This window comes from Sorex araneus, chromosome 1 (assembly GCF_027595985.1).
Source record: "Sorex araneus isolate mSorAra2 chromosome 1, mSorAra2.pri, whole genome shotgun sequence".
In the NCBI taxonomy this organism is placed as follows: domain Eukaryota; kingdom Metazoa; phylum Chordata; class Mammalia; order Eulipotyphla; family Soricidae; genus Sorex; species Sorex araneus.
This window is the reverse complement of record NC_073302.1, coordinates 367,756,976-367,776,936: the sequence shown is the minus strand read 5'-3', so window position 1 is coordinate 367,776,936 and position 19,961 is coordinate 367,756,976. Positions and strand designations below refer to the sequence as shown.

General features: G+C 42.3%; 2 protein-coding genes across 3 annotated transcripts in view; both read left to right on the top strand.

Annotated features, from left to right (window-relative positions):
* Positions 1-165: 165 nt before the first annotated feature.
* FAM221A (family with sequence similarity 221 member A) lies at positions 166-19,043 on the top strand. 2 transcript variants are annotated; one of them, XM_004604078.2, is made up of 7 exons: positions 166-281; positions 2,526-2,699; positions 5,755-5,945; positions 8,611-8,817; positions 12,696-12,797; positions 15,964-16,043; positions 18,027-19,043. In XM_004604078.2, the coding sequence occupies exons 1-7, from the start codon at positions 217-219 to the stop codon at positions 18,093-18,095; spliced, it is 888 nt and encodes a 295-aa protein (XP_004604135.2). In that variant the 5' UTR covers positions 166-216; the 3' UTR covers positions 18,096-19,043. The 2 variants fall into 2 exon arrangements, with proteins under 2 accessions (XP_004604135.2, XP_054979922.1); XM_055123947.1 differs by having other exon boundaries at positions 15,961-16,043.
* The window catches only part of STK31 (serine/threonine kinase 31), an 84,451-nt gene continuing 77,237 nt past the window's right edge, over positions 12,748-19,961 (top strand). Inside the window, exons 1-2 of the mRNA XM_055123946.1 lie at positions 12,748-12,797; positions 15,961-16,043. Of these exons, the coding sequence (XP_054979921.1) occupies positions 16,006-16,043 (38 nt within the window). The 5' untranslated portion in view covers positions 12,748-12,797; positions 15,961-16,005. The remainder of the gene's footprint in view (positions 12,798-15,960; positions 16,044-19,961) is intronic.

Sequence of the window (19,961 nt, the reverse complement as noted above, 5' to 3'; positions counted from 1 at the left end):
GAAGGGGACTAGGTTTGCCCACGGCCGCGAAAGGCGAGCGGGCGGGCTTGGGACCCGTGTCCACGCCCCGCGAGGGCGGTGGCCGGGCGGCGCGCGCACCGGGGCGGGGTCCTGGTTCTGGGCACGGCCAATCGGGCGGCGAGCGGGAGGGGGCGCGGTCGGCGGGCCTGGCCGGGGCTGGGCGCTGGCCTCGGACCCGCCACTTCCCCGCGGGCCATGGAGCGGCTGACATTACCTGCCGGGGGCGCGGCGGCCGTGGACGAGTACCTGGAGTACCGGAGGTGAGACGCGGGGCTGTGCGGCCGGGGCCCGAGGTCACCGCCCGGGCTCCCTGAATCCGTTGAGGGAGGCTGACATTTGATTCCCGGTGTCGTCTTCCTGTAATTAAATATTACGCGCAGTTCTAGTCTAATAAAGTCTTCCGGGAGCCTATTTAAAAGGCCTCTCGCTCCAGCCACGTCCAAGAAGGCTTATTAACTCTAGATTTTATGCAGAGGTGCAATTTGTATTTTAAATGACCACTGATTAGTGCACGGAGTGTGTGTGTGTGTGTGTGTGTGTGTGTGTGTGTGTGTGTGTGTGTGTGTGTATGTGAGACGTTTCGTCCTAGGAAGGGGTCGTGAACTTGCAAACGTGCACCCAGCGCCACCTCCATCCCCCGGAACAGCTGCACAGATCCATGTAGTTGCGGGGGGGGGGGGGGGTTCGGGAGCAATTCCCCCAAGTAAGAAACGAGCAGCTCCTTGGATTCATGGACCCAAGGATTCCCTGCGACCGGACCCGACGGGTGGCCTCAGTCGTGGCGACAAAGCCTTTTGCGATGTCCTAAGATATACTTTTGACAGCTGGGAAACTGGGAGAGTGAGAATCGTCGAAGAGGGAGCAGGAGGATGCGGCATTGGTGCGCGGGAGAGGGGAGGAACACGGTCACTGCTCCAGCCGGTGGAACCCCAGTTCCTACTCCTGCTTTGGACCAGGGGGTCGCTCCCCCGTTCTTGTTTGGGCTCTCGGGTTCCCTAACTGACAGCTTCCCCTCACCCCCCTGAAAAAACACAAGGAGCTGGGTGGGGCTGGCTTCACCTAGGGTCGGGCGGGCTCGGGCAAACGCCTGAGTCCCGTGCAAGCAGCACGTTCCACTGAGCCGGAGCCGGACTGGCTCCTGCGCGGTCCAGGTCCGTCTAGGTCAGTGCAGGAGCCATTTGATGGAACCGGGTGCGGAGTGATAACGTAGCAGTTTAGACATGTAGATTCCTGGGCCTCCAGTTATATAAGTCTCTTGCTCGGCCCAGAAAATGAAGGGTGGAGTGGAAATTATTAAGCAAAGAATTAGATAAGCTGGAACAAGTCTATAAAAGAAACTCTGGTGCTTTGGGAAAGTTGGGGAAAGTCGGCCTTGGGTGCCTAGATTTGAAAGGACCCTGAAAAGGTAAACTGATAAATTAAGGTTAGAAACACACACTCTTTCCCTACTCAGCCTGGACTGTATGTGTGCCTTTCTGGGCGGCAGTTGCAAGGGGAAGCTGGGGGAGGAGTTTTGCCACTTAACAGTAGCAAAGTGGGGCTCAGTGGTGCAGGCTTCCTGAGCCTTCGTTTGAAATGCAGACCAGGGATCCGAGCCATACTCAGTGGGCAAGACGCTTGCCATGTACGCAGCAAACCTGGATTCGATCCCTGGCATCTTTTATCGGTCCCCCCAAGCACCAGTAGAAGTGATTCCTGAGTGCAGAGCCAGGAGTAAACCCCTGGGCATAAAAATTTTTTTAAAAACAGCAGACCATCAGGCCTTCCTGGAATTGTTAGTTTGAATCTACATTTGTTCAAAATCTCCATAGCATTTAGTAAATAAATACATTTGTGAGGCACTGATTTAGAACCAAAGTACAGATGATCCCTTCCTTTAAAGGCCTGCATTAATTTTAAGGCACCTATTACCTGTAGCAAAAATAAACAGAAATGACCCAAAACTTACTTTACATAAAATCTTTGTTGTTCTTTAAAAAAATTATTGTGTATCTAAATTTTTATGTAAGGGAAAAGATTAATAGTCAATAGCTTCTGAATGTTTTTAAAATGTATCTATTTAGGGGGCTGGAGTGATAGCATAGCGGGTAGGGCGTTTGCCTTGCACGCGGCCGACCCGGGTTCGAATCCCAGCATCCCATATGGTCCCCTGAGCACCGCCAGGAGTAATTCCTGAGTGCAGAGCCAGGAGTAACCCCTGTGCATCGCCAGGTGTGACCCAAAAACCAAAAAAAAAAAAAGTATCTATTTATATATAAGGCTTTTTTTTTTTTTGGCCAGGGCAGGGGGTATACCCAAGGATGCTCAGAGATCACTCCTGGCTCTGCACTCTGGAATTACTTCTGGTGTTCTCAGGGGACCACATGGGATGCCAGGGATTGAACATGGGTCTGCCGTGTGCAAGTCATGCGCCTTACCTGCTGTACTATCTCTCCAGCCCTGAAAACTTTTATTTATTTTTCTGTACATAAGGATTAAAAACCATATTCTTGTTGTTGTTGTAGAATTGTTGGTGAGGATGATGGGGGGAAACTTTTTACTCCCGAAGAATATGAAGAATATAAAAGAAAAGTTTTGCCTCTGCGTTTACAGAACAGGTTATACGTGAGTTGGCGATCACCAACTGGAATGGATTGTAAGCTTGTGGGCCCAGAGACACTATGCTTTTGTACACATAGGTAAAATATTTTCTTGCTAACTTTCCTTGTGGTTATAAAGTATAAAACTGTAGCAGAGTATATCTTCTCTAGATAACATTATCTGTGATAGAGAAACATTTAAAATAAACCTTTATGTAATACACTAAAAATTAAATTGTTTCTTTGTATGCTGTGTTAGGTTTTTAAAAGACAATATTCTATTAGCACTCATTAATAGAATCTTGTCACCTTCTCCAGTCATGGAAATAAAAGGTTTAGGTGCTCCTGTGACTTTGCCAGGGTTCTTTCTGTTAGATTGGGGTACCTCCGCTCTCCCACTGGACAAGGCCAAAGAAGTATCATCAGGCTGCAGAACTGCTTTTTGCGGGGGGAGCTACCCAAGTGGTACCTGGTGGTGGCTGGGGTCTGCTCCTGGCAATTTTCAGCCACCCATTCCTGTTGGATAATGTGACAGCCTAAGTATGCAGTTCTGCTGGGTTCTGTGTGCTAGGGACCACCAGGGACACCCCAGCCATGCCTGGAACCCCCAAAGCACCATGGGCTACACCCAGAAGTACTCAGAGACATCCCAGGCTAACCGAGTGATGCCTGGAGCAAGGCAGTGTCAGGGATGCATAACTGCTTGCCTTAAGAGTTGCTTGAATTGGTTTGCTCTTCAAGCCCGTCTATGCTGGTCTTTGTGTTTCTTTGTTTCTTGCTTATTTCTACTCTGGAAAAGCCTGCCCATATTCCTTCTTGAACACATTTCCTTTCCTCTCACATCTTTCCAATGAAGTTTCATTCAATAAAAACTACCTTGCTTTACTAAAAATAAATTTTAAAAAAAGAGTTGCTTGAATGGACTCCCAGGCAAGACCCTTAATGATAGTAATCACTCTTTTGACTTTAAGGAATATGTTCAGTGTCTTTATTTAAACCAACAAAAATACAAGCACTGAGCGCTTTATTACAGAGGACCATGTTCCAAGGGAAGCACAAGGAGGGAAGGGCAGTAATGAGGGGCCAGGGGCTGGGATGTTCTTCCTGCATCTAAGGTATGCAATGTGTCTCCCTTCATCATGCTGTTCACATTTTTCTACTTCTCCTGTAGCAGGTCACAGTTGTAAAGCTCAGAAGGACCAAAGGTCTTCATAGAAGAAAATCACCAAGCCTATTATGTGTTTCTTTAGGTAACAGCTCTGACTTTCTGTTCCTAAGGAGCTGTGGGAAGAGCACGCCCTGTTTGTATAGTTTTGGGAGTGCTTTCATGAGATTCTTTGTGCGGTTGCTATTTACATACATGGAGTTTGCCAGAGGTTGTTGGGCAGTTGCTAGGATGAGTAATTTGTACATAAATTGCCTTTAAACTTACTTATTTAACAACCCCAACTAAAAGTGTAGAGGAATGGAAGGTGAGGCTTACACTGATATCTTTCAGAATTGAGAAGGCATTTTTGGTAAATTTGTGCTAGTTGTATAGTTTTTTCTTGTGTGAATAGAAGGTCAGTTTCTTATTGGTATACACCTTCCATGAAATTAACCTTCAAATGGACCCAATCCAATTTGGATGGCAAAGTTCTTTAGTCTCTTAGTGAGAGCGCTTTCTTTCTTTTCTTTTCTTTCTCTCTTTCTCTCTCTCTCTCTTTCTTTCTTTCTTTCTTTCTTTCTTTCTTTCTTTCTTTCTTTCTTTCTTTCTTTCTTTCTTTCTTTCTTTCTTTCTTTCTTTCTTTCTTTCTTTCTTTCTTTCTTTCTTTCTCTCTCTCTCTCTCTCTCTTTCTTTCTTTCTTTCTTTCTTTCTTTCTTTCTTTCTTTCTTTCTTTCTTTCTTCCTTTCTTTTATTTTTTTTGGTTTTTGGGTCATACCCGGCGATGCACAGGGGTTACTCCTGGCTCTTCACTCAGGAATTACCCCTGGCAGTGCTCAGGGGACCATATGGGGTGCTGGGATTAGAACCCGGTCGGCCGCGTGCAAGGCAAACGCCCTACCCGCTGTGCTATCGCTCCAGCCCCCACTTTCTTTCTTTCTTCCTTTCTTCCTTCCTTCCTTCCTTCCTTCCTTCCTTCCTTCCTTCCTTCCTTCCTTCCTTCCTTCCTTCCTTCCTTCCTTCCTTTCTTTCTTTCTTTCTTTCTTTCTTTCTTTCTTTCTTTCTTTCTTTCTTTCTTTCTTCCTTCCTTCCTTCCTTCCTTCCTGGAATTACTCCTGGTGGTGCTTGGAGAACCATATGGGATGCCAGGGATCAAACCCAGGTCAGCTGCATGCAAGGCAAATGCTCTACCTGTTGTGCTAACACTCCCTCCCTCCTTCCCTCCCTCCTTCCCTCCCTTCCTCCCTCCCTCCCTCCCTCCCTCCCTCCCTCCCTCCCTCCCTCCCTCCCTCCCTCCCTTCCTTCCTTCCTTCCTTCCTTCCTTCCTTCCTTCCTTCCTTCCTTCCTTCCTTCCTTCCTTCCTTCCTTCCTTCCTTCCTTCCTTCCTTCCTCATCAGCAGTATTCAGGCTTACTCCTGGCTCTGTTCTCAGGAATCAACTGTATTGGGTGCTGGGGATCAAATTCAGGATAGCTACATGCAAGGCAAGCCCCCTACTTGCTGTACTATTGCTCCAGCCCAATAAAAAAAAGTTTTTTTGTTTGTCTTTGGGTCGCACCCAGCAATATTCAGTGGTTACTTCTGGCTCTGCACTCAGGAATTATTTCTGGTAGTGCTTGGAAGACCATATGGGATGCTGGGAATTGAACCAGGGTTGGCCACATGCAAAACAAGTTCCCTACCTGCTGTAGGGCTCTTAAAACCATTTTTAATGCTAAGGTTGTATTTGTTAGCAGTGATTTAAAAGAAATATTTTTCTTTGTATATGGTTGTGAAAATTAAAAATTACTTAAAAATTAAAAAATCTGTTAAGAATGAAGATTTTCTCTGATCAAGTCAACACAGATACCATACAACAGGTGTGGAAGTTCATTGTCACCTTACTAACAAGTATAACTAAAGAGAGACAATTGCTCACCCGCCAAATTATATTTGCACTTAGTGGAAGAGAAAATTTAACTTTTGGTAGTATCCATGCTGTTGACATTTCTTCCCTCTTATATTTTCTAAGGTATAAACAACACAAAACCGACTTTGAAAAGATTCCACAGCAGCGCCCCATCAGCCTGCCATGCCGAGTGCCCGGCTGCGCATGCCAGGCTTACCGCTACGTCCCGCTGAACGGCACGCAGCCCATCCGCTGCAGGTGCAAGCACTTTGCTGACCAGCATAGCGCTGCGCCTGCCTCTGTCTGCAATGCCTGTGAGTTCCATGGTTTTCAGCTCATAGACAGAATGTTTGGGGGCTGTAGCGATAGTATAGCAGATAGGGCGTGTTTGCCTTGCACTCGACCAAGCGAGGTTGGATTCCCTGCATCCTATATGGTCCCCTGAGCACCGCCAGGAGTAATTCCTGAGTGCAAAGCCAGGAGTGACCCCTGACTATCGCTGGGTGTGACCTAAACAGCCCCTCTCCCCCACAAAATAAGAAGAGAATGTTTGTTTCTTTACTAAACAGTTAATGTGATGTTAAATGACTGAGAAGAACTCAGCGGATAGTGGAGTTAACACTGTGTGTGTAAAAAGTTATTGACTTGTTTTTTTCTCTCAGAAAACAATTATAACCCAGGGAAGTTTAATAATAATAATAATAATAATAATAATAATAATAATAATAATAGATTTTAAGAACCACGAGATATGTTCTGATGTAACTTTTTGAAAAGTGGCAGCAATTTGCTGGCCAATTATTACCAAAAACATAGACTGGGAGGAAAAACAACAGTTGTAATGCTTTGGATGTAATGCCATCATTATTGCAATTTCTATTACCCAGATCCATCCTCTGTGCTCCATCTCGTATATCCTTCTGCTTGATCATTCTTCTAAAATCCTAGAGAAATTGGAGGGTATTAGACTGGTTATTTTCTTCAGGAGTTAGTTACTTTGGTTGTTTTTGTAGTAATTTGAATTGGAATATAAGAATAAAATCTAAAAAATAAAAACCATTTTTAGGGCTGGAGAGATGGTACAGTGGATAAAGTGCCTTGCATACAGCTGATCCTAGTTCTATCCCAGGCATCTTTGGTGGCCATCTTGTGAATACTGCCAAGGGTCATTCTTGAGCACCATGCCATGAATAGCTCTTGAGCACTGCCAGAATGTTTTTTTTTTTTTTGGTCACAGCCAGTGATGCTCAGGAGTTCCTCCTGGCTCTGCACACAGGAGTTACTCCTGGCAGTGCTTGGGGGGCTGTATGGGATGCCGGGAATCGAAGCTGGGTCAGTCATGTGCAAGGCAAATACCCTTCCTGCTGTACTATTGCTCCGGCCCCAAGCACTGCCAGATAGGACCAAAAAATAAAACCAAAATTTTAGGCCATACTCAGGGGTGATCAGGGCTTACTCCTGGCTCTGTGCTCAAAGGTCACTCAAAGGTAGACTTTGGGGGATTATCTGGGGTGCCAGGAATTGAACCTGGGTCAGCTGTGTGCAAGGCAAATGTTTTACTCATTGTACTCTTGCCAGCCCTCCAAGCATTTTTAATGATAGCTCCAGGAATAGATGTGTTTTGTGAGCAAAGTTTGGAAGTAGTTGGATAAAACTGATTATGTGCCTTTCCGTATGTCTTTGTTTAGAAATGGAGTGTATAAGGATTTTCTTAATGATATATTCTGACTCCAATTCAGAATTGTTTTGGATTGTGGATTGTTTTTCTATATAACAGAGATCAATTTCACATACTATAAAACTCATCCACTTAAAGAGTGTGATACAATGTTTTTTTAATAATTTTACAGATTTGTGCAGCAATCAGCACAGTAAATTTAAAATACTTTTATCACTTTGAAAGAAGTCCCATATTAATTGTAGTCATTCCTTATTTCTCCTTGTCATCAGCCCTAGGAAACTAATGATCTATTAATTTTCTTTCCTTGTGGATTATTTATTTTTGGATTTACTTTGTGGATCACTGTATCACTGTCATCCCATTGTTCATCGATTTGCTCAAGTGGGCACCAGTAACATCTCCATTGTGAGACTTGTTACTGTTTTTGGCATATTGAATACGCCATGGGTAGCTTGCCAGGCTCTGCCATGCGGGTGGGATACTCTTGGTACCTTGCCAGTCTCTCCGAGAGGGGTGGAGGAATCGAACCTGGGTTGGCCGAGTGTTATTCTAGATATTTGATCTAAAAGGAAGTATAGAATATGTGTTCTTTCATGATTGGTTTCTTTCACTTAATATATGATTCATCCAGGTTATAGCATGTACCAGTACTTTTTCCCTTCTTTATTGCTAAGCAGTATTCCATTGTATCTGTGGGTTGTTCTTCCAATGGACTATTATGGAGAATTGAAGCAAGGAAGGGTTCTACATTATCTCTTCACCTGGTCTCGACTCTTCCTACCACATAAGCTTCTACTCAGTTTTTCAAGACTGGGCCTGAATTTCCTGGATGTCCAGTTGATCCTGATTTCTTTTAGTATATAAGTTGATTTTCTCAGCATCCTCCCATACTCCATTTTCTCTCTTGCTACTCTGGCATCTCCTAGAATTAAGAGCAGTGACTGAGAGAAAATTCAGGATGGAGATAAGGGAGGAGCCACAGGGCAAGGCAAGAAGGATCCAGATTTAGGTTCCTTTAACCAAGTAAAATCTTTTTAGGGAAGATAATGCAACCGCTATTTAAAACTCACTTTAGGGGCTGGAGTGATAGCACAGCAGGTAGGGTGTTTGCCTTGCACGTGGCCGACCTGGGTTTGATTCCCAGCATCCCATATGGTCCCCCGAGCACCGCCAGGAGTAATTCCTGAGTAAAGAGCCAGGAGTAAGAGTAAGGAGTAAGTGAAGAGCCAGGTCACATCGCCGGGTGTGACCAAAAACAAAAACAAAAATAAAACCCCTCACTTTATATCTTGATTCAGGTTCCAAGTGTTCAGGATTTCACAGTGGCTTTACATGTGGTTGTGGTCAGCCTGCCTATGCTCATGACACAGTAGTGGAAACTAAGCAAGAAAGACTGGCTCAGGGCAAACCAGTGGGACAGGATGTTCCTTATGCAGCAATGGGAGGATTAACTGGCTTCAGCTCATTGGCAGAAGGCTACATGCGATTGGATGACAGCGGAGTTGGTAAGTAAGTGATGAAATAGGAAATAAAGAGCTTGCCAGAACTGTTTTATGTGTGCTAACAATGAAGTCTAACATTTGTTTAGCACTTTAGAGCCTTCCTTTATTTTCCCCCAAATTGTCTCATTTTATTTTTATTTATAATTTTAATTTAGATTTTATTGTTGTTGTTGAGTTAATGGTTTACTTGTTGGTTTACAAGACCATGTTTTAGTGGTACAGCCATACTTTCTGACTTAGCAGCTCTATTGATGATTTTTTACTGTTAAGCCTCACTACTGTGTTTCACAGTTCAATTGTAGTGTGTGTGTGTGTGTGTGTGTGTGTGTGTGTGTGTGTGTGTGTGTGTGCCATAGCCAGAGGTGCTGAGGGGCTACTCTTGGCCTTGATGTACTGGGATCACTCTTTGTGGTTCTTGGGAACCATAGGCAGCACTGGGGATCCAACTGAGGCTTCCTGAATGCCAAACATGTTCTGGGGCTCATTGAGCTTTCTCTCCAGACCATCAACTATTATAATTTTTAATTCTGGTAGTACTCTTTGAAAAAAAATTTTTTTAACTATACAAGGCCTCAAACCCAGGGCCTTACTCTGATGAAGCACCAGTAGCCACTGATTTTTTGGTTTTATTTTTTTGTTTTTGGGTCATACCCGGCGATGCTCAGGGGCTACTCCTGGCTCTGCACTCAGGAATTACTCCTGGCATTTTATTATGGCATATTATCCCATACTCAGGGAACATATGGGATGCTGGGGATTGAACTCAGGTCAGCCACATGCAAGGCAGATGCCCTACCTGTTGTACTATTGATCCGGCCCCAGTGGGCACTGTTAGATTTTTGTTTTTCTTTTGGGGCCATGCCCAACTATGCTCAGGATTTACTCCTGGTTCTATGTTCAGGGATCACTCCAGGATGGCTTGGGGGACTATATGAGGTCCTGGGGATTGAAAATTCAAAGAGGGGGTAGAGAGATGGTACAGTGGGTAAGGCATTGCCTTGCCCCCTCTTATAATTTAAAAAAATTTTTGCTTTTGGGGTCGCACCCAGAGATGCACAGGGGTTACTCCTGCCTCATTTACTCAGGAATTACTCCTGGCAGTGCTCGGGGGACCATATGGGATGCTGGGATCGAACCTGGGTCAGCCATGTGCAAGGCAAATGCCCTACCTGCTGTGCTATCACTCCAGCCCCCTCTTAATTTTTAAATAGTGTTTCTTGCTGTAGATTTCATTTTGTTTACCCATTGTTTTAAAATTTCACTTAATATTATTATAGTCCTTGTTTTGTTTCGGGGCCAAACCTGGTAGTGCTCAGGGGGTCCTCTTAGCGCTGTGCATGAGGATTGTTCCCGGTGGTGCTCAGGGGACTGTGTGGTGCCAGGGTTTGGACTTGGGCCTCCTGCATGAGAGCATGTGCTCAGCCTGTTGCACCCTCAATTTCTTTACATTAGAACTCTCTCTTTTTGGTTTTTGTTCTGCTCAACAATTTCTGGGAAAGTGCTGTTTTCTCTTTTTCTTTACTATTGGACTAAGTTAAGTTAGTATTGTACATTAAAAGGGTTGTGTTGAATTGGGTGGTTGTTTTAGGCTTGTTTTATCACAGTTGTAGGCTGCAGGATGTAACCCCAGGGCATTCACTTAGGGTACTCTGGTGTATGTTGCTTCTGTATGGGCAGCCCTGCACCTGCTGAGATGAGTGGAGGTCTGGTGGCCACACCTGGTAGGAGGTGAGGCAGCAGAATGTCGAGAGGTTCCTGTTGGAGGAACAGCACCGGCAGACCTTCCAGGGAGCTGCTAGGGCTAAGCAGTGGGGGCCGAGATGTGTAAACTCACTGTCCTCTTGGCTGGGTATCTAGTCTAGTCTTTCCCTAGACTAGATGTTTGCCATCCCTTTTCTGTATTATAGTCCTCATCTGTCAGGCCTGCCATTGACTCTTTCAGAGGGGTGCATGGGAGGAGAGCAGGGCAGAAGCTGTAGGGTTGACCTGGAAAGCAGTTTCGGAGCAGTCACAGAGACACGGTGAGGATGATCCACTGTCTCTAGATGCCGCCATTACTCCGCTCCCTAGTGAGCCACTTTCACTCCAGAGCATCTTAGGTGACTGAGAGTTCCAGGAGTGGATAGAGCAGGTATTCTGCATAACCCACCGCCAGGTGCAAAGAGGAGCTGCCCTTCCCAGGATTTCACAGGCTTCTTGCACCTGGCAGGTTATAGGCTGAATTCTTAGTCTTATTCCCAGACAAGGCCATCCCAGTCACCACAGGGACAGTCTATTATGTTGGGCACTCCAGCAGCAGGGATGCCTTATCCTTAACTCTTGGCTCCTTGGCTGATGGTGCCATTGTCTGTATGTGTCTGCTCCCGAAGTACGAGTGGCTGACAACCTGCCAGGTGGCCCACTGCTTTCTGGAGCACAGCATTTTTCTCTTGACTGTGCCTGAACTCACAGCCTCCTTCTCTCTTGCATGCCCCCTGGGGATCCCCTTTTTCCTCTCCTGTCTGGTCCTGTCCCAGGTCCTATATTTCACTTTGTTAATCATCTGCCCATTAGTTGGAAATGCTGGGAAGAGAGTTGGTGGTCTGGCCATCGGGTCTCGCCTCCTGTCTCGCCTCGTGTCTAGACAGGATGGCCATCCTGCCAGGATCCTCAGGGCTAACTTTTAGAACCAAAAGAAAATGAAATGTATTTCTTTTTCGTCAGCCATGGTGGGGGGAGCAAGCTAAGAGGGAAAGTGGTTTTGTGAAGAAGATACAACATGTTTTCTCTGCAGCTTCCTTGCTTTCAGTCCAGAAGTTGATGTGTTTAACAGTTGGTCTTTGTAGCTTGTGGTGTGGAGTTGTGGATATTTTCTTATATTATGCAAGCAGAAGTTACCTTTTTTTTTTTTTTTTTTTGCTTTTTGGGTCACACCGGGCGATGCACAGGGGTTACTCCTGGTTCTACACTCAGGAATTACTCCTGGCGGTGCTCAGGGGACCATATGGGATGCTGGGATTCGAACCCGGGTTGGCCGCGTGCAAGGCAAACGCCCTACCCGCTGTGCTATCGCTCCAGCCCCCTACCTTTTGTTTTTACAAAGTTCAATAAAGAATATAAATAGGACTGAGAGATAGTTCAGCAGGTAAGGTACTTACCTTGCTTGAGAGATATCTGGGTTTGATCCCTGGCAATATATGATCCCCTGAGCACCGCCAGGCGTGATCACTGATCACAGAGCAGGGATAAGCCCTGAACAACACTGGGTATGGCCCCCAAACTATCAAGACTTCTTTATTATACCCTTTTCAACTTAAGGTTCTTATGCATGCAATTTACTTCTTTAAAGTGTTTTATGAGTATACTAAGGTTTTTTTTTTTAAAAAAATCTTTGCTGATATAATATTTATAATTTGTATATAATTTGTACATATTTTTTCCTGTGAAAAATTTCTCTGAGAAATAAAAAGATACTTGTACTCATTTGGATTGGAGCAATAGCACAGCAGGAAGGGCTTTTGCCTTGCACGCAGTCGACCCGGGTTCGATTCCTCCGTCCCTCTTGGAGAGCCCGGTAAGCTACTGAGAGTATCCTGCCCACACAGCAGAGCCTGGCAAGCTACCAGTGGCGTATTAGATATGCCAAGAACAGTAACAACAAGTCTCACAATGGAGACGTTACTGATGCCCGCTCAAGCAAATCGATGAACAACGGGACGACTGTGCTACACTGAGAGTGTACTCATTTGCCTTTATATTAGATAAAAATCTCTTTTTGTAGAAAATATTTTTTTCTAATGGTTCTCCTGAGGTTCCAATTTATTTCATACTAGAAATAACAACTTATCCGGACTGTTACATGTTGAGATTTCATGTTTATTCTCTATATGTTTTGTTCTCAGGTGCCCCTTCGATTGAATTTTTAGACTCCCCAGCTACATCCACGGACCATTCATTCCTAAAAGCATTTCAAGCATCCTCTAGTTCTCAAGAAACACAAAAAGGTGATAATGAAATTAAATTATTTATAGTAATTAAGAATATAAAGCTTTTATTAAATTTCTGGCACCTTCCTCCCCCATATTGTACTTTATTATTTTGTCAGATAAATTAAGAAAACGTTCAGGAACTGAGAAAAAGCTAGAAACTTAATTTTTCATTGGTAAAAGTAATTAGATTTAACTATTAACTAGAGATTCATGAAGATTCTGGTAATATTATAATTTGAATTTTTAAAACTTTGTTCAGGTATATTCTTTTCAGGTGAACTGCTTTGATGTTTGGGTATGAGAGCCCTCTAGTGGTCTAAACTGCTTTAATCTTTTAAGTGTGCCCCCAGATAGAATCCAGGATCAGAGAGAACTCAACTGAGTACAGAGAAATGCTACATACAGAGAAATACTGTACTCTGTGAGCCTGGAATAGCCCCTGAGCACTGCTGGCTGTGCCCCCCCCCCCAGCGAAACAAAACAAAAAACCCAAAAGATAAAATCCAGTAATGATTATAGGTTAGCAAGTTGTATCATGTATAAATTACACATAAAAATAAGATTGTGGCTGGAGCACTAGTACAATGTGTAAGGCGCTTGATTTGCTTATGGCCAACAAGGGGTTCCATCCTGAGCATCCTGAGGTCCTCTGAACCCTGCCAGGAGTGATCCCTGAACACCGAGTCAGGCGTAACCCTAAGCTTCTTACTTTTGGGTGTGGCCCCAAAGCAAAAACCAAACAAATAAACAAAATAAATAAAAAGAAGAAAGAGAGAATTCGTTTGGTCCAGAGAGCTAGTGCTTGCCTAGCTTTAACCTCTCTCAAGGATAAAGTGCTTACCTCTCGTGATTCAGATTCTGGTTAGCGTCCCAGCACCATATGGTCCCCCTGAGCACAGATCCAGTTCCCACGGACCACTGAATGTGACCTCCCTGCAAGGAATTAATTTGTTTTAAGCACTAATGTCCTATTTCATCCATCAATAACAAGACAAAAATATTAAGGAATTTATGATTCAAAGAGAATTTACAATTTAAATTCTCTTTAAATGAGAATTTATGATTCAAAAGTATTTTAAAATGAGAATTCAAAAAGTTTTTTAAACCATGCTTTTATGTACCGCAACTTTCTTTAGAAGCAATTTTAAGACTTTACAAAAATACACAATGAAAAATTGATTAAATATAAGAGAAATTAAAATCCAGAAAAGGAAACAATTAAGTTACCTTTCAAGATTGACATAATTGTCATATTAAGCTGGGGTTTTGACTGAGTGTAGTGTCACCAGGTATTCTGTTGGTTTCTGAGGAAGGAGAAACATAGCTCCTACAGTGCTGCTCATACTTAAACTGATGCTGGCTTTGAAACTATTTAGATATGTTTCTCCCAATGATGATGTGACCAAAGTCCTTAGAAACTTTTTTCAGCAAGTGCACCATTTACCAACACTGATAATCACTTTCTGACAATCATCTTGGATGAAAGTGATAGTGTACTATTTTATCAGATAAATACTTGTAAAATAAAGCTCAATGAAAGTGAGCATATAAAAGAGTTCAAATGAAAACCCTGAGTTTTCAGAAAAAAATGATAGATAGCTCATTATTCTAAGCAGTTTATCATGTTTTTGTCATAAAGCAGATGATAGAGGTGGTTGGCAGACTAGTTTGTGTTGACTGGAGTTGTATGACTTGTATTGCTGGGTGAGGATGAATTTATATACTTTAAAAACTAGACTATGGGGTTGGGGACACAGCTTAAAGGGATGCAGCACATGTTTTTGGAGTTATTATTTTGTTTTAAAGGACCACACCTGATGGTGCTCATGACTTACTCCTGCCTCTGCACCTGGAATCACTTGGTGATGTGCAAGGCAAGTGCCCTATATGCTGTACTTTTTCTCAGACCTCTGGAGCACTCCTTTTCATGTGAGAACCTGGGTTTGAATCCTGGCATAGCGTAGTTCTCTGAGCACTGATGGGTGGGCCAAAAGAACCACAAAACCAAACAGGTACAGTTTTGGACACGAAGAGATTCAACTGAAATAATTTGAAATGAGGGTCAACTTTTCCATGAGACTAGGGTTGTTGGTGTATTTACACAGAACCCACTTTTTCTTTCCTGAGGCAATTCAAAGTTCTTAGTGCTTGATTAGTTTTGTAAAGTGAGTGATGAGGGAAAATGTAAGAATTACTTTAGCTTTGAAAAATGTTCAGGGCAGGTAATATCCCTTATGGTTGCCTACACAAACTGTCTTAGTCCTTTTGAACTATTGTAACAAAGACCCACAGATTAGGTAGTTATGAACAAAGAAATTTTTTTTTCATGGTTTTAGAGGTGGGGAAGTCAAAGAACAAAACCCAACCTGGCTGTAATCCAGAGAGAAGAATCACTTCTTGGTTCACAGTTGCTGCTTCTCTATGTGTACTCACATGTTGAAGTAGGAAGGGATCTGTCTGGAGCGGGGGTGTCTCTTAAGAGAACAATAATTTCATTCACAAGGATTATTTCTTCATGATTTAGTAACCTCCCAAAAGTCCTGCCCCTCACATCACCATATTAAGTGTTAGGATTTCATCCTATTAATTTGAAGAAACATAAAGATCCAGACTATAAAACAAGTCTTCTATAATTCTGTTCACCATCAGTGTTATACAGATCTCTAGGTTAGTGTTAAATTATAGAGTAGATGAATAAAGATAAGTAGATGAATAAAGGTGTCTGCGATAGCACATCGGTTGGGCTTCTGCCTTTCACTCGGCCAACCCGAGTTCGATTCCTCCACCCCTCTTGGAGAGCCCGGCAAGCTACCCGTGCATATTGGATATGCCAAAAAAACAGTAACAATAAGTCTCTCAATGAGAGACGTTACTGGTGCCCGCTTGTACAAATCGATGAGCAACAGGATGACAGTGACAGATAAATAAAGGTAACTCTTATATGAAATAAGGTGTTATTTAATATAAGCCATTGGTTATTTGGAAAAAATTCGCTAGTGAAAATACTTCTGGCTTAGGATGATCCACTCTTAAAAAGAATTAGCTAGTAGGATCAGTGATTAATTTTGGTCATTTCTGGTTTGAAAATAAAATACCATTTGGTAAGAAGAAAGCTCTTTTTCAGTTTTTGCTTCAGGAGAACTTATAATTATACATATTGAATATTTTACCTTATTAGCAGGTACAAGTAATCAAGTTTCTTCCTTAAGGAGACCTGACGAGGATGACATGGCTTTCTTTGAAAGAAGATACCAGGAAAGGGTAGGTCTGTGTGGAAATTTACTCACATTAAACTTGAAAGAAAGGTAATGCAGAGCAATTGTATATTGATTGTGGATCATTTATTAAATATCTTTACATAGTCTTGACTGTGAGCTGTGGAAGGCTTAAGGCTTATTTAGAACAATTCATATAGAAACAGGATAAATGAATAATATATTTAGTTAATTTATGTAGTTCAAATATATGTATATATAATAAATATTATATGTAAAATTACATATACATATAAAATTATATACATATAAAATAACATATACATATATTATATACATATAAAATAATATATACACATATTATATATACATATTATAATTATATATACATATGAAATAATAAAATCACCCATCAGTCCTCCAAACGAGCAAATGCTACTTTGCCTTTGTTTGCTTACCACCTTTGCTCTTTTTGGCATTACTGCATATCTATAGTAGTTGACCTTAAATGAGAGGGAAAGGAGAAAGCTGTTTTTTTTTCTCTCCCTACCTCCAGGAGAATTTTTTTTTTTCCTTTTTGGGTCACACCTGGCGATGCAAAGGGGTTACTCCTGGCTCTGCACTCAGGAATTACCCCTGGTGGTGCTCAGGGGACCATATGGGATGGATGCTGGGAATCGACCCTGGGTCGATCGCGTGCAAGGTAAACGTCCTACCTGCTGTGCTATCGCCCCAGCCCCAGGAGAATACTTTTTAAAATTTTGTTTTATTGAGTTTATTAAGTGACTTAATTTTTGTTTGTTTGTTTTTGGTCACACCTGGCGATGCTCAGGGGTTACTCCTGGCTCTGCACTCAGGAATCCTGGCAGTGCTCAGAGGACCATATGGGATGCTGGAATTGAACCCGGGTCAGCACACATCTCCCAACCCGAGTGATCCCTCCAACCTCATTAACTTAGTGGTCCCTTATCTATTCAACTGCCTTCTCCCACGGCACACAAAGCAGGCTTAATGAAATTCTTAGCCAACTCAAAGAGAAGAGAGGAAAAAATAGGGAAGAGATGAAGGTTGTATTCATCTGATTTTATTATTGGGAAAGTTATTTGCAATTTGAAGAGCTTGGCAGACTTTTTTGTGTTCCCTGGGTTTAATGCCAGCTCTGAGGCCTGCCTGCTCTGCTCTGGGGTCTTTCATCACATGGGAAGGGTTTATGTTTCTAGAAGTCCTAAGGATGCAGTATAGGTTTACAAAATGCTGCTGTGCGTCATTTACAGTGAAAAGGAAGAACAACCTTCAAGAGAAAGACCCAGGGATGTATAGGGGAGAATTATTTGAAACTATCTCAAAAGTGGTGACTATTCCAGAGATAATCCAGCTATGTTAGGTATATTTTGTAAAATAAGATAATAGGAATGTGCCCAGGCAAGTTTAGACAGTGAAGTTAAAAAATTTTTTTTTGTGGCAGTTAAAATCTATTTGATATAAAGCACAATTATTTATTTACTTTTGAATCATACCTAGTGGCGCTGGGGTGATCCTGGGACTGAACCAAAGTTGGCCTCATGCAAGGCAAGCACCACAGCCCTTGTACAATCTTGTTGCCCTCGAATTTTTGAGGGAGGACCACATTCAGAAGTGCTCAGGGCTTTGTGCTCAGTGACCACTTCTGGTGATCATATGTAGTGCTGGGGATCAAACTGGGGTGGGCTATGTGTAAGAAAAACTACTTAATAAATTTAAATAAATAAAAACAAGTTTTCTATAGTTCTGTGCACCATCAGTGTTACATGGATACTATATCTTTGGCCCCAGCCAGCTACTATTTTTATTAAAATTCTTCTATAAAGTTTATACCAAACTCCATTAAGATATGCAAATAGGCTCCTTCAACGATTAGAAATTATTCTATTTAGTCTAATTTTGTTAAGTGCTTGTGATGGTAAATAAGTTATGAATCCAAAAGAAGTATGTAAAATGTCTTCTTTAGAGCATTTTATAAATTATTATATTAAGTGTTTTAAATTTACAGATAAAAATGGAAAAGGCTGCTAAACAGAAAGGAAAAGCACCATTGCCATCGTCTATGAAACCTTCCTGAAGACTGCTGGGGAAATTAAAACCACCATCCAAATATGTCTGTCCCCTTTTAATTTAAATGTAATAGTTAACTATTTCTTAAATTATTTCTTTTATAGTATAAAATAATTATTTTTGATATTCAAGAAAAAAGCACTTGTTTAGTTTTTGTCAAAATTCGTATTTTCTACATTGTATGTAATTATCTTTCCTAACAAATGAGGACATTTTCCCGAAAGAAATCTAAAAAGGCAGATGTTTAGTTGATCATATTAAACTTTTACAGACTAATTTAAAAAGTTTAAGATATGGGAATGCCGACTGGTTCAGCCCTTTTGGAAAACAATATGGAAGATTCTCAAAAAATTAGAAGTTGAGCTCTCACTTCGCCCAGCAATACCACTTCTGGGAATATATCCTGGAGATGCAAAAAAGTATAGTAGAAATGACATCTGCACCTGTATGTTCATTGCAGCACTGTTTACAATAGCCAGAATCTGGAAAAAACCCAAGTGTCCTAAAACCGATGACTGGTTAAAGAAACTTTGGTACATCTACACAGTGGAATACTATGCAGCTGTTAGAAAGTATGAAGTCATGAAATTTGCATATAGGTGGATCAACATGGAAAGTATCATGTTAAGTGAAATGAGTCAGAAAGAGGGAGACAGACATAGAAAGATTGAATTCATCTGTGGAATATAAAGTAACAGAATGGGAGACTAACACCCAAGAGTAGTAGAGATAAGGACCAGGAGGATTACTCCACAGCTTAGAAACCTAGAAACCGGCCTCGCATGCTGTGGAAAAGGCAGCTCAGATAGAGAAGGGACCACCAAGTAAAGGGTGCTAGGAGGGCCCGTTTGGGATGGGAGATCCGGGCTGAAAGTAGACTATAGACCAAACATGATGGCCACTTAATACCTCTACTGCAAACCACACACCCAAAAGGAGAGAGAGAGGAAAAGGGGAGTGCCTTGCCATAGAGGTGGGGTGGGGTGGGGGGAGGGATGCTGGGACCATTGGTGGTGGAAAATGGTTACTGGTGGAGGGATGGGCCCTCCATTATTGACTGAAATGCAAGCACAAAAGTTTGTAAGTCTGTAACTGTACCTTTGCAGTGATTCACTAATAAAAAAAAAGTTTAAGATGTTATTGAGGGTTTTGAACAACTGTGGGCCATCTTTAATTTTTTTTTTTTTTGCTTTTTGGGTCATACCTGGTGATCCACAGGGGTTACTCCTGGCTTTGCACCCAGGAATTACTCCTGGCAGTACTCGGGACCATACGGAATGCTGGGAATCAAACCCGGGTCGGCTGCATGCAAGGCAAACACCCTACCCGCTGTACTATTGCTCCATCCCCCATCTTTAATTTTAAAAATGGTTAGAATTATTAATTTTTAAAACTTTATAACAGTAACTTACATTTTTAATAAGAAAATATTGTATACTCATTTTCTATGTGCAGTCATTTCTGATGTTTTAAGCTGTTTGCTATACATTGCTTGATACTGTTGAATTCCTCTGTTACTTCAAATTCATATGGTCCAATCTCTTTTATTCTGGTACTACCATGAAACATTTCCAAGTAGGCTTCTGAGAGTTATTTTTTGATGAACCAGGTCATGACAATTTTGCTTTCTTCCTCAGGGATGCTCTCTGAAACTCCATGCTTCATGGAGTTATTTATCCTAAAGAGGATTATGTTATCCTAAAGAGGTGGGTAGTTAGGTCCACACTTAACTAGTTCTAGGTAAAAGTCAATAAATAAGTGACATTGGGCCAGAGCATTAGTACAGCCTGGCATTCTCTATGGTCCCCTGAACACTGCCAGGAATTATTTCTGTGTAGAGTCAGGAGTAACTGCTGAGCATTACTGGGTGTGG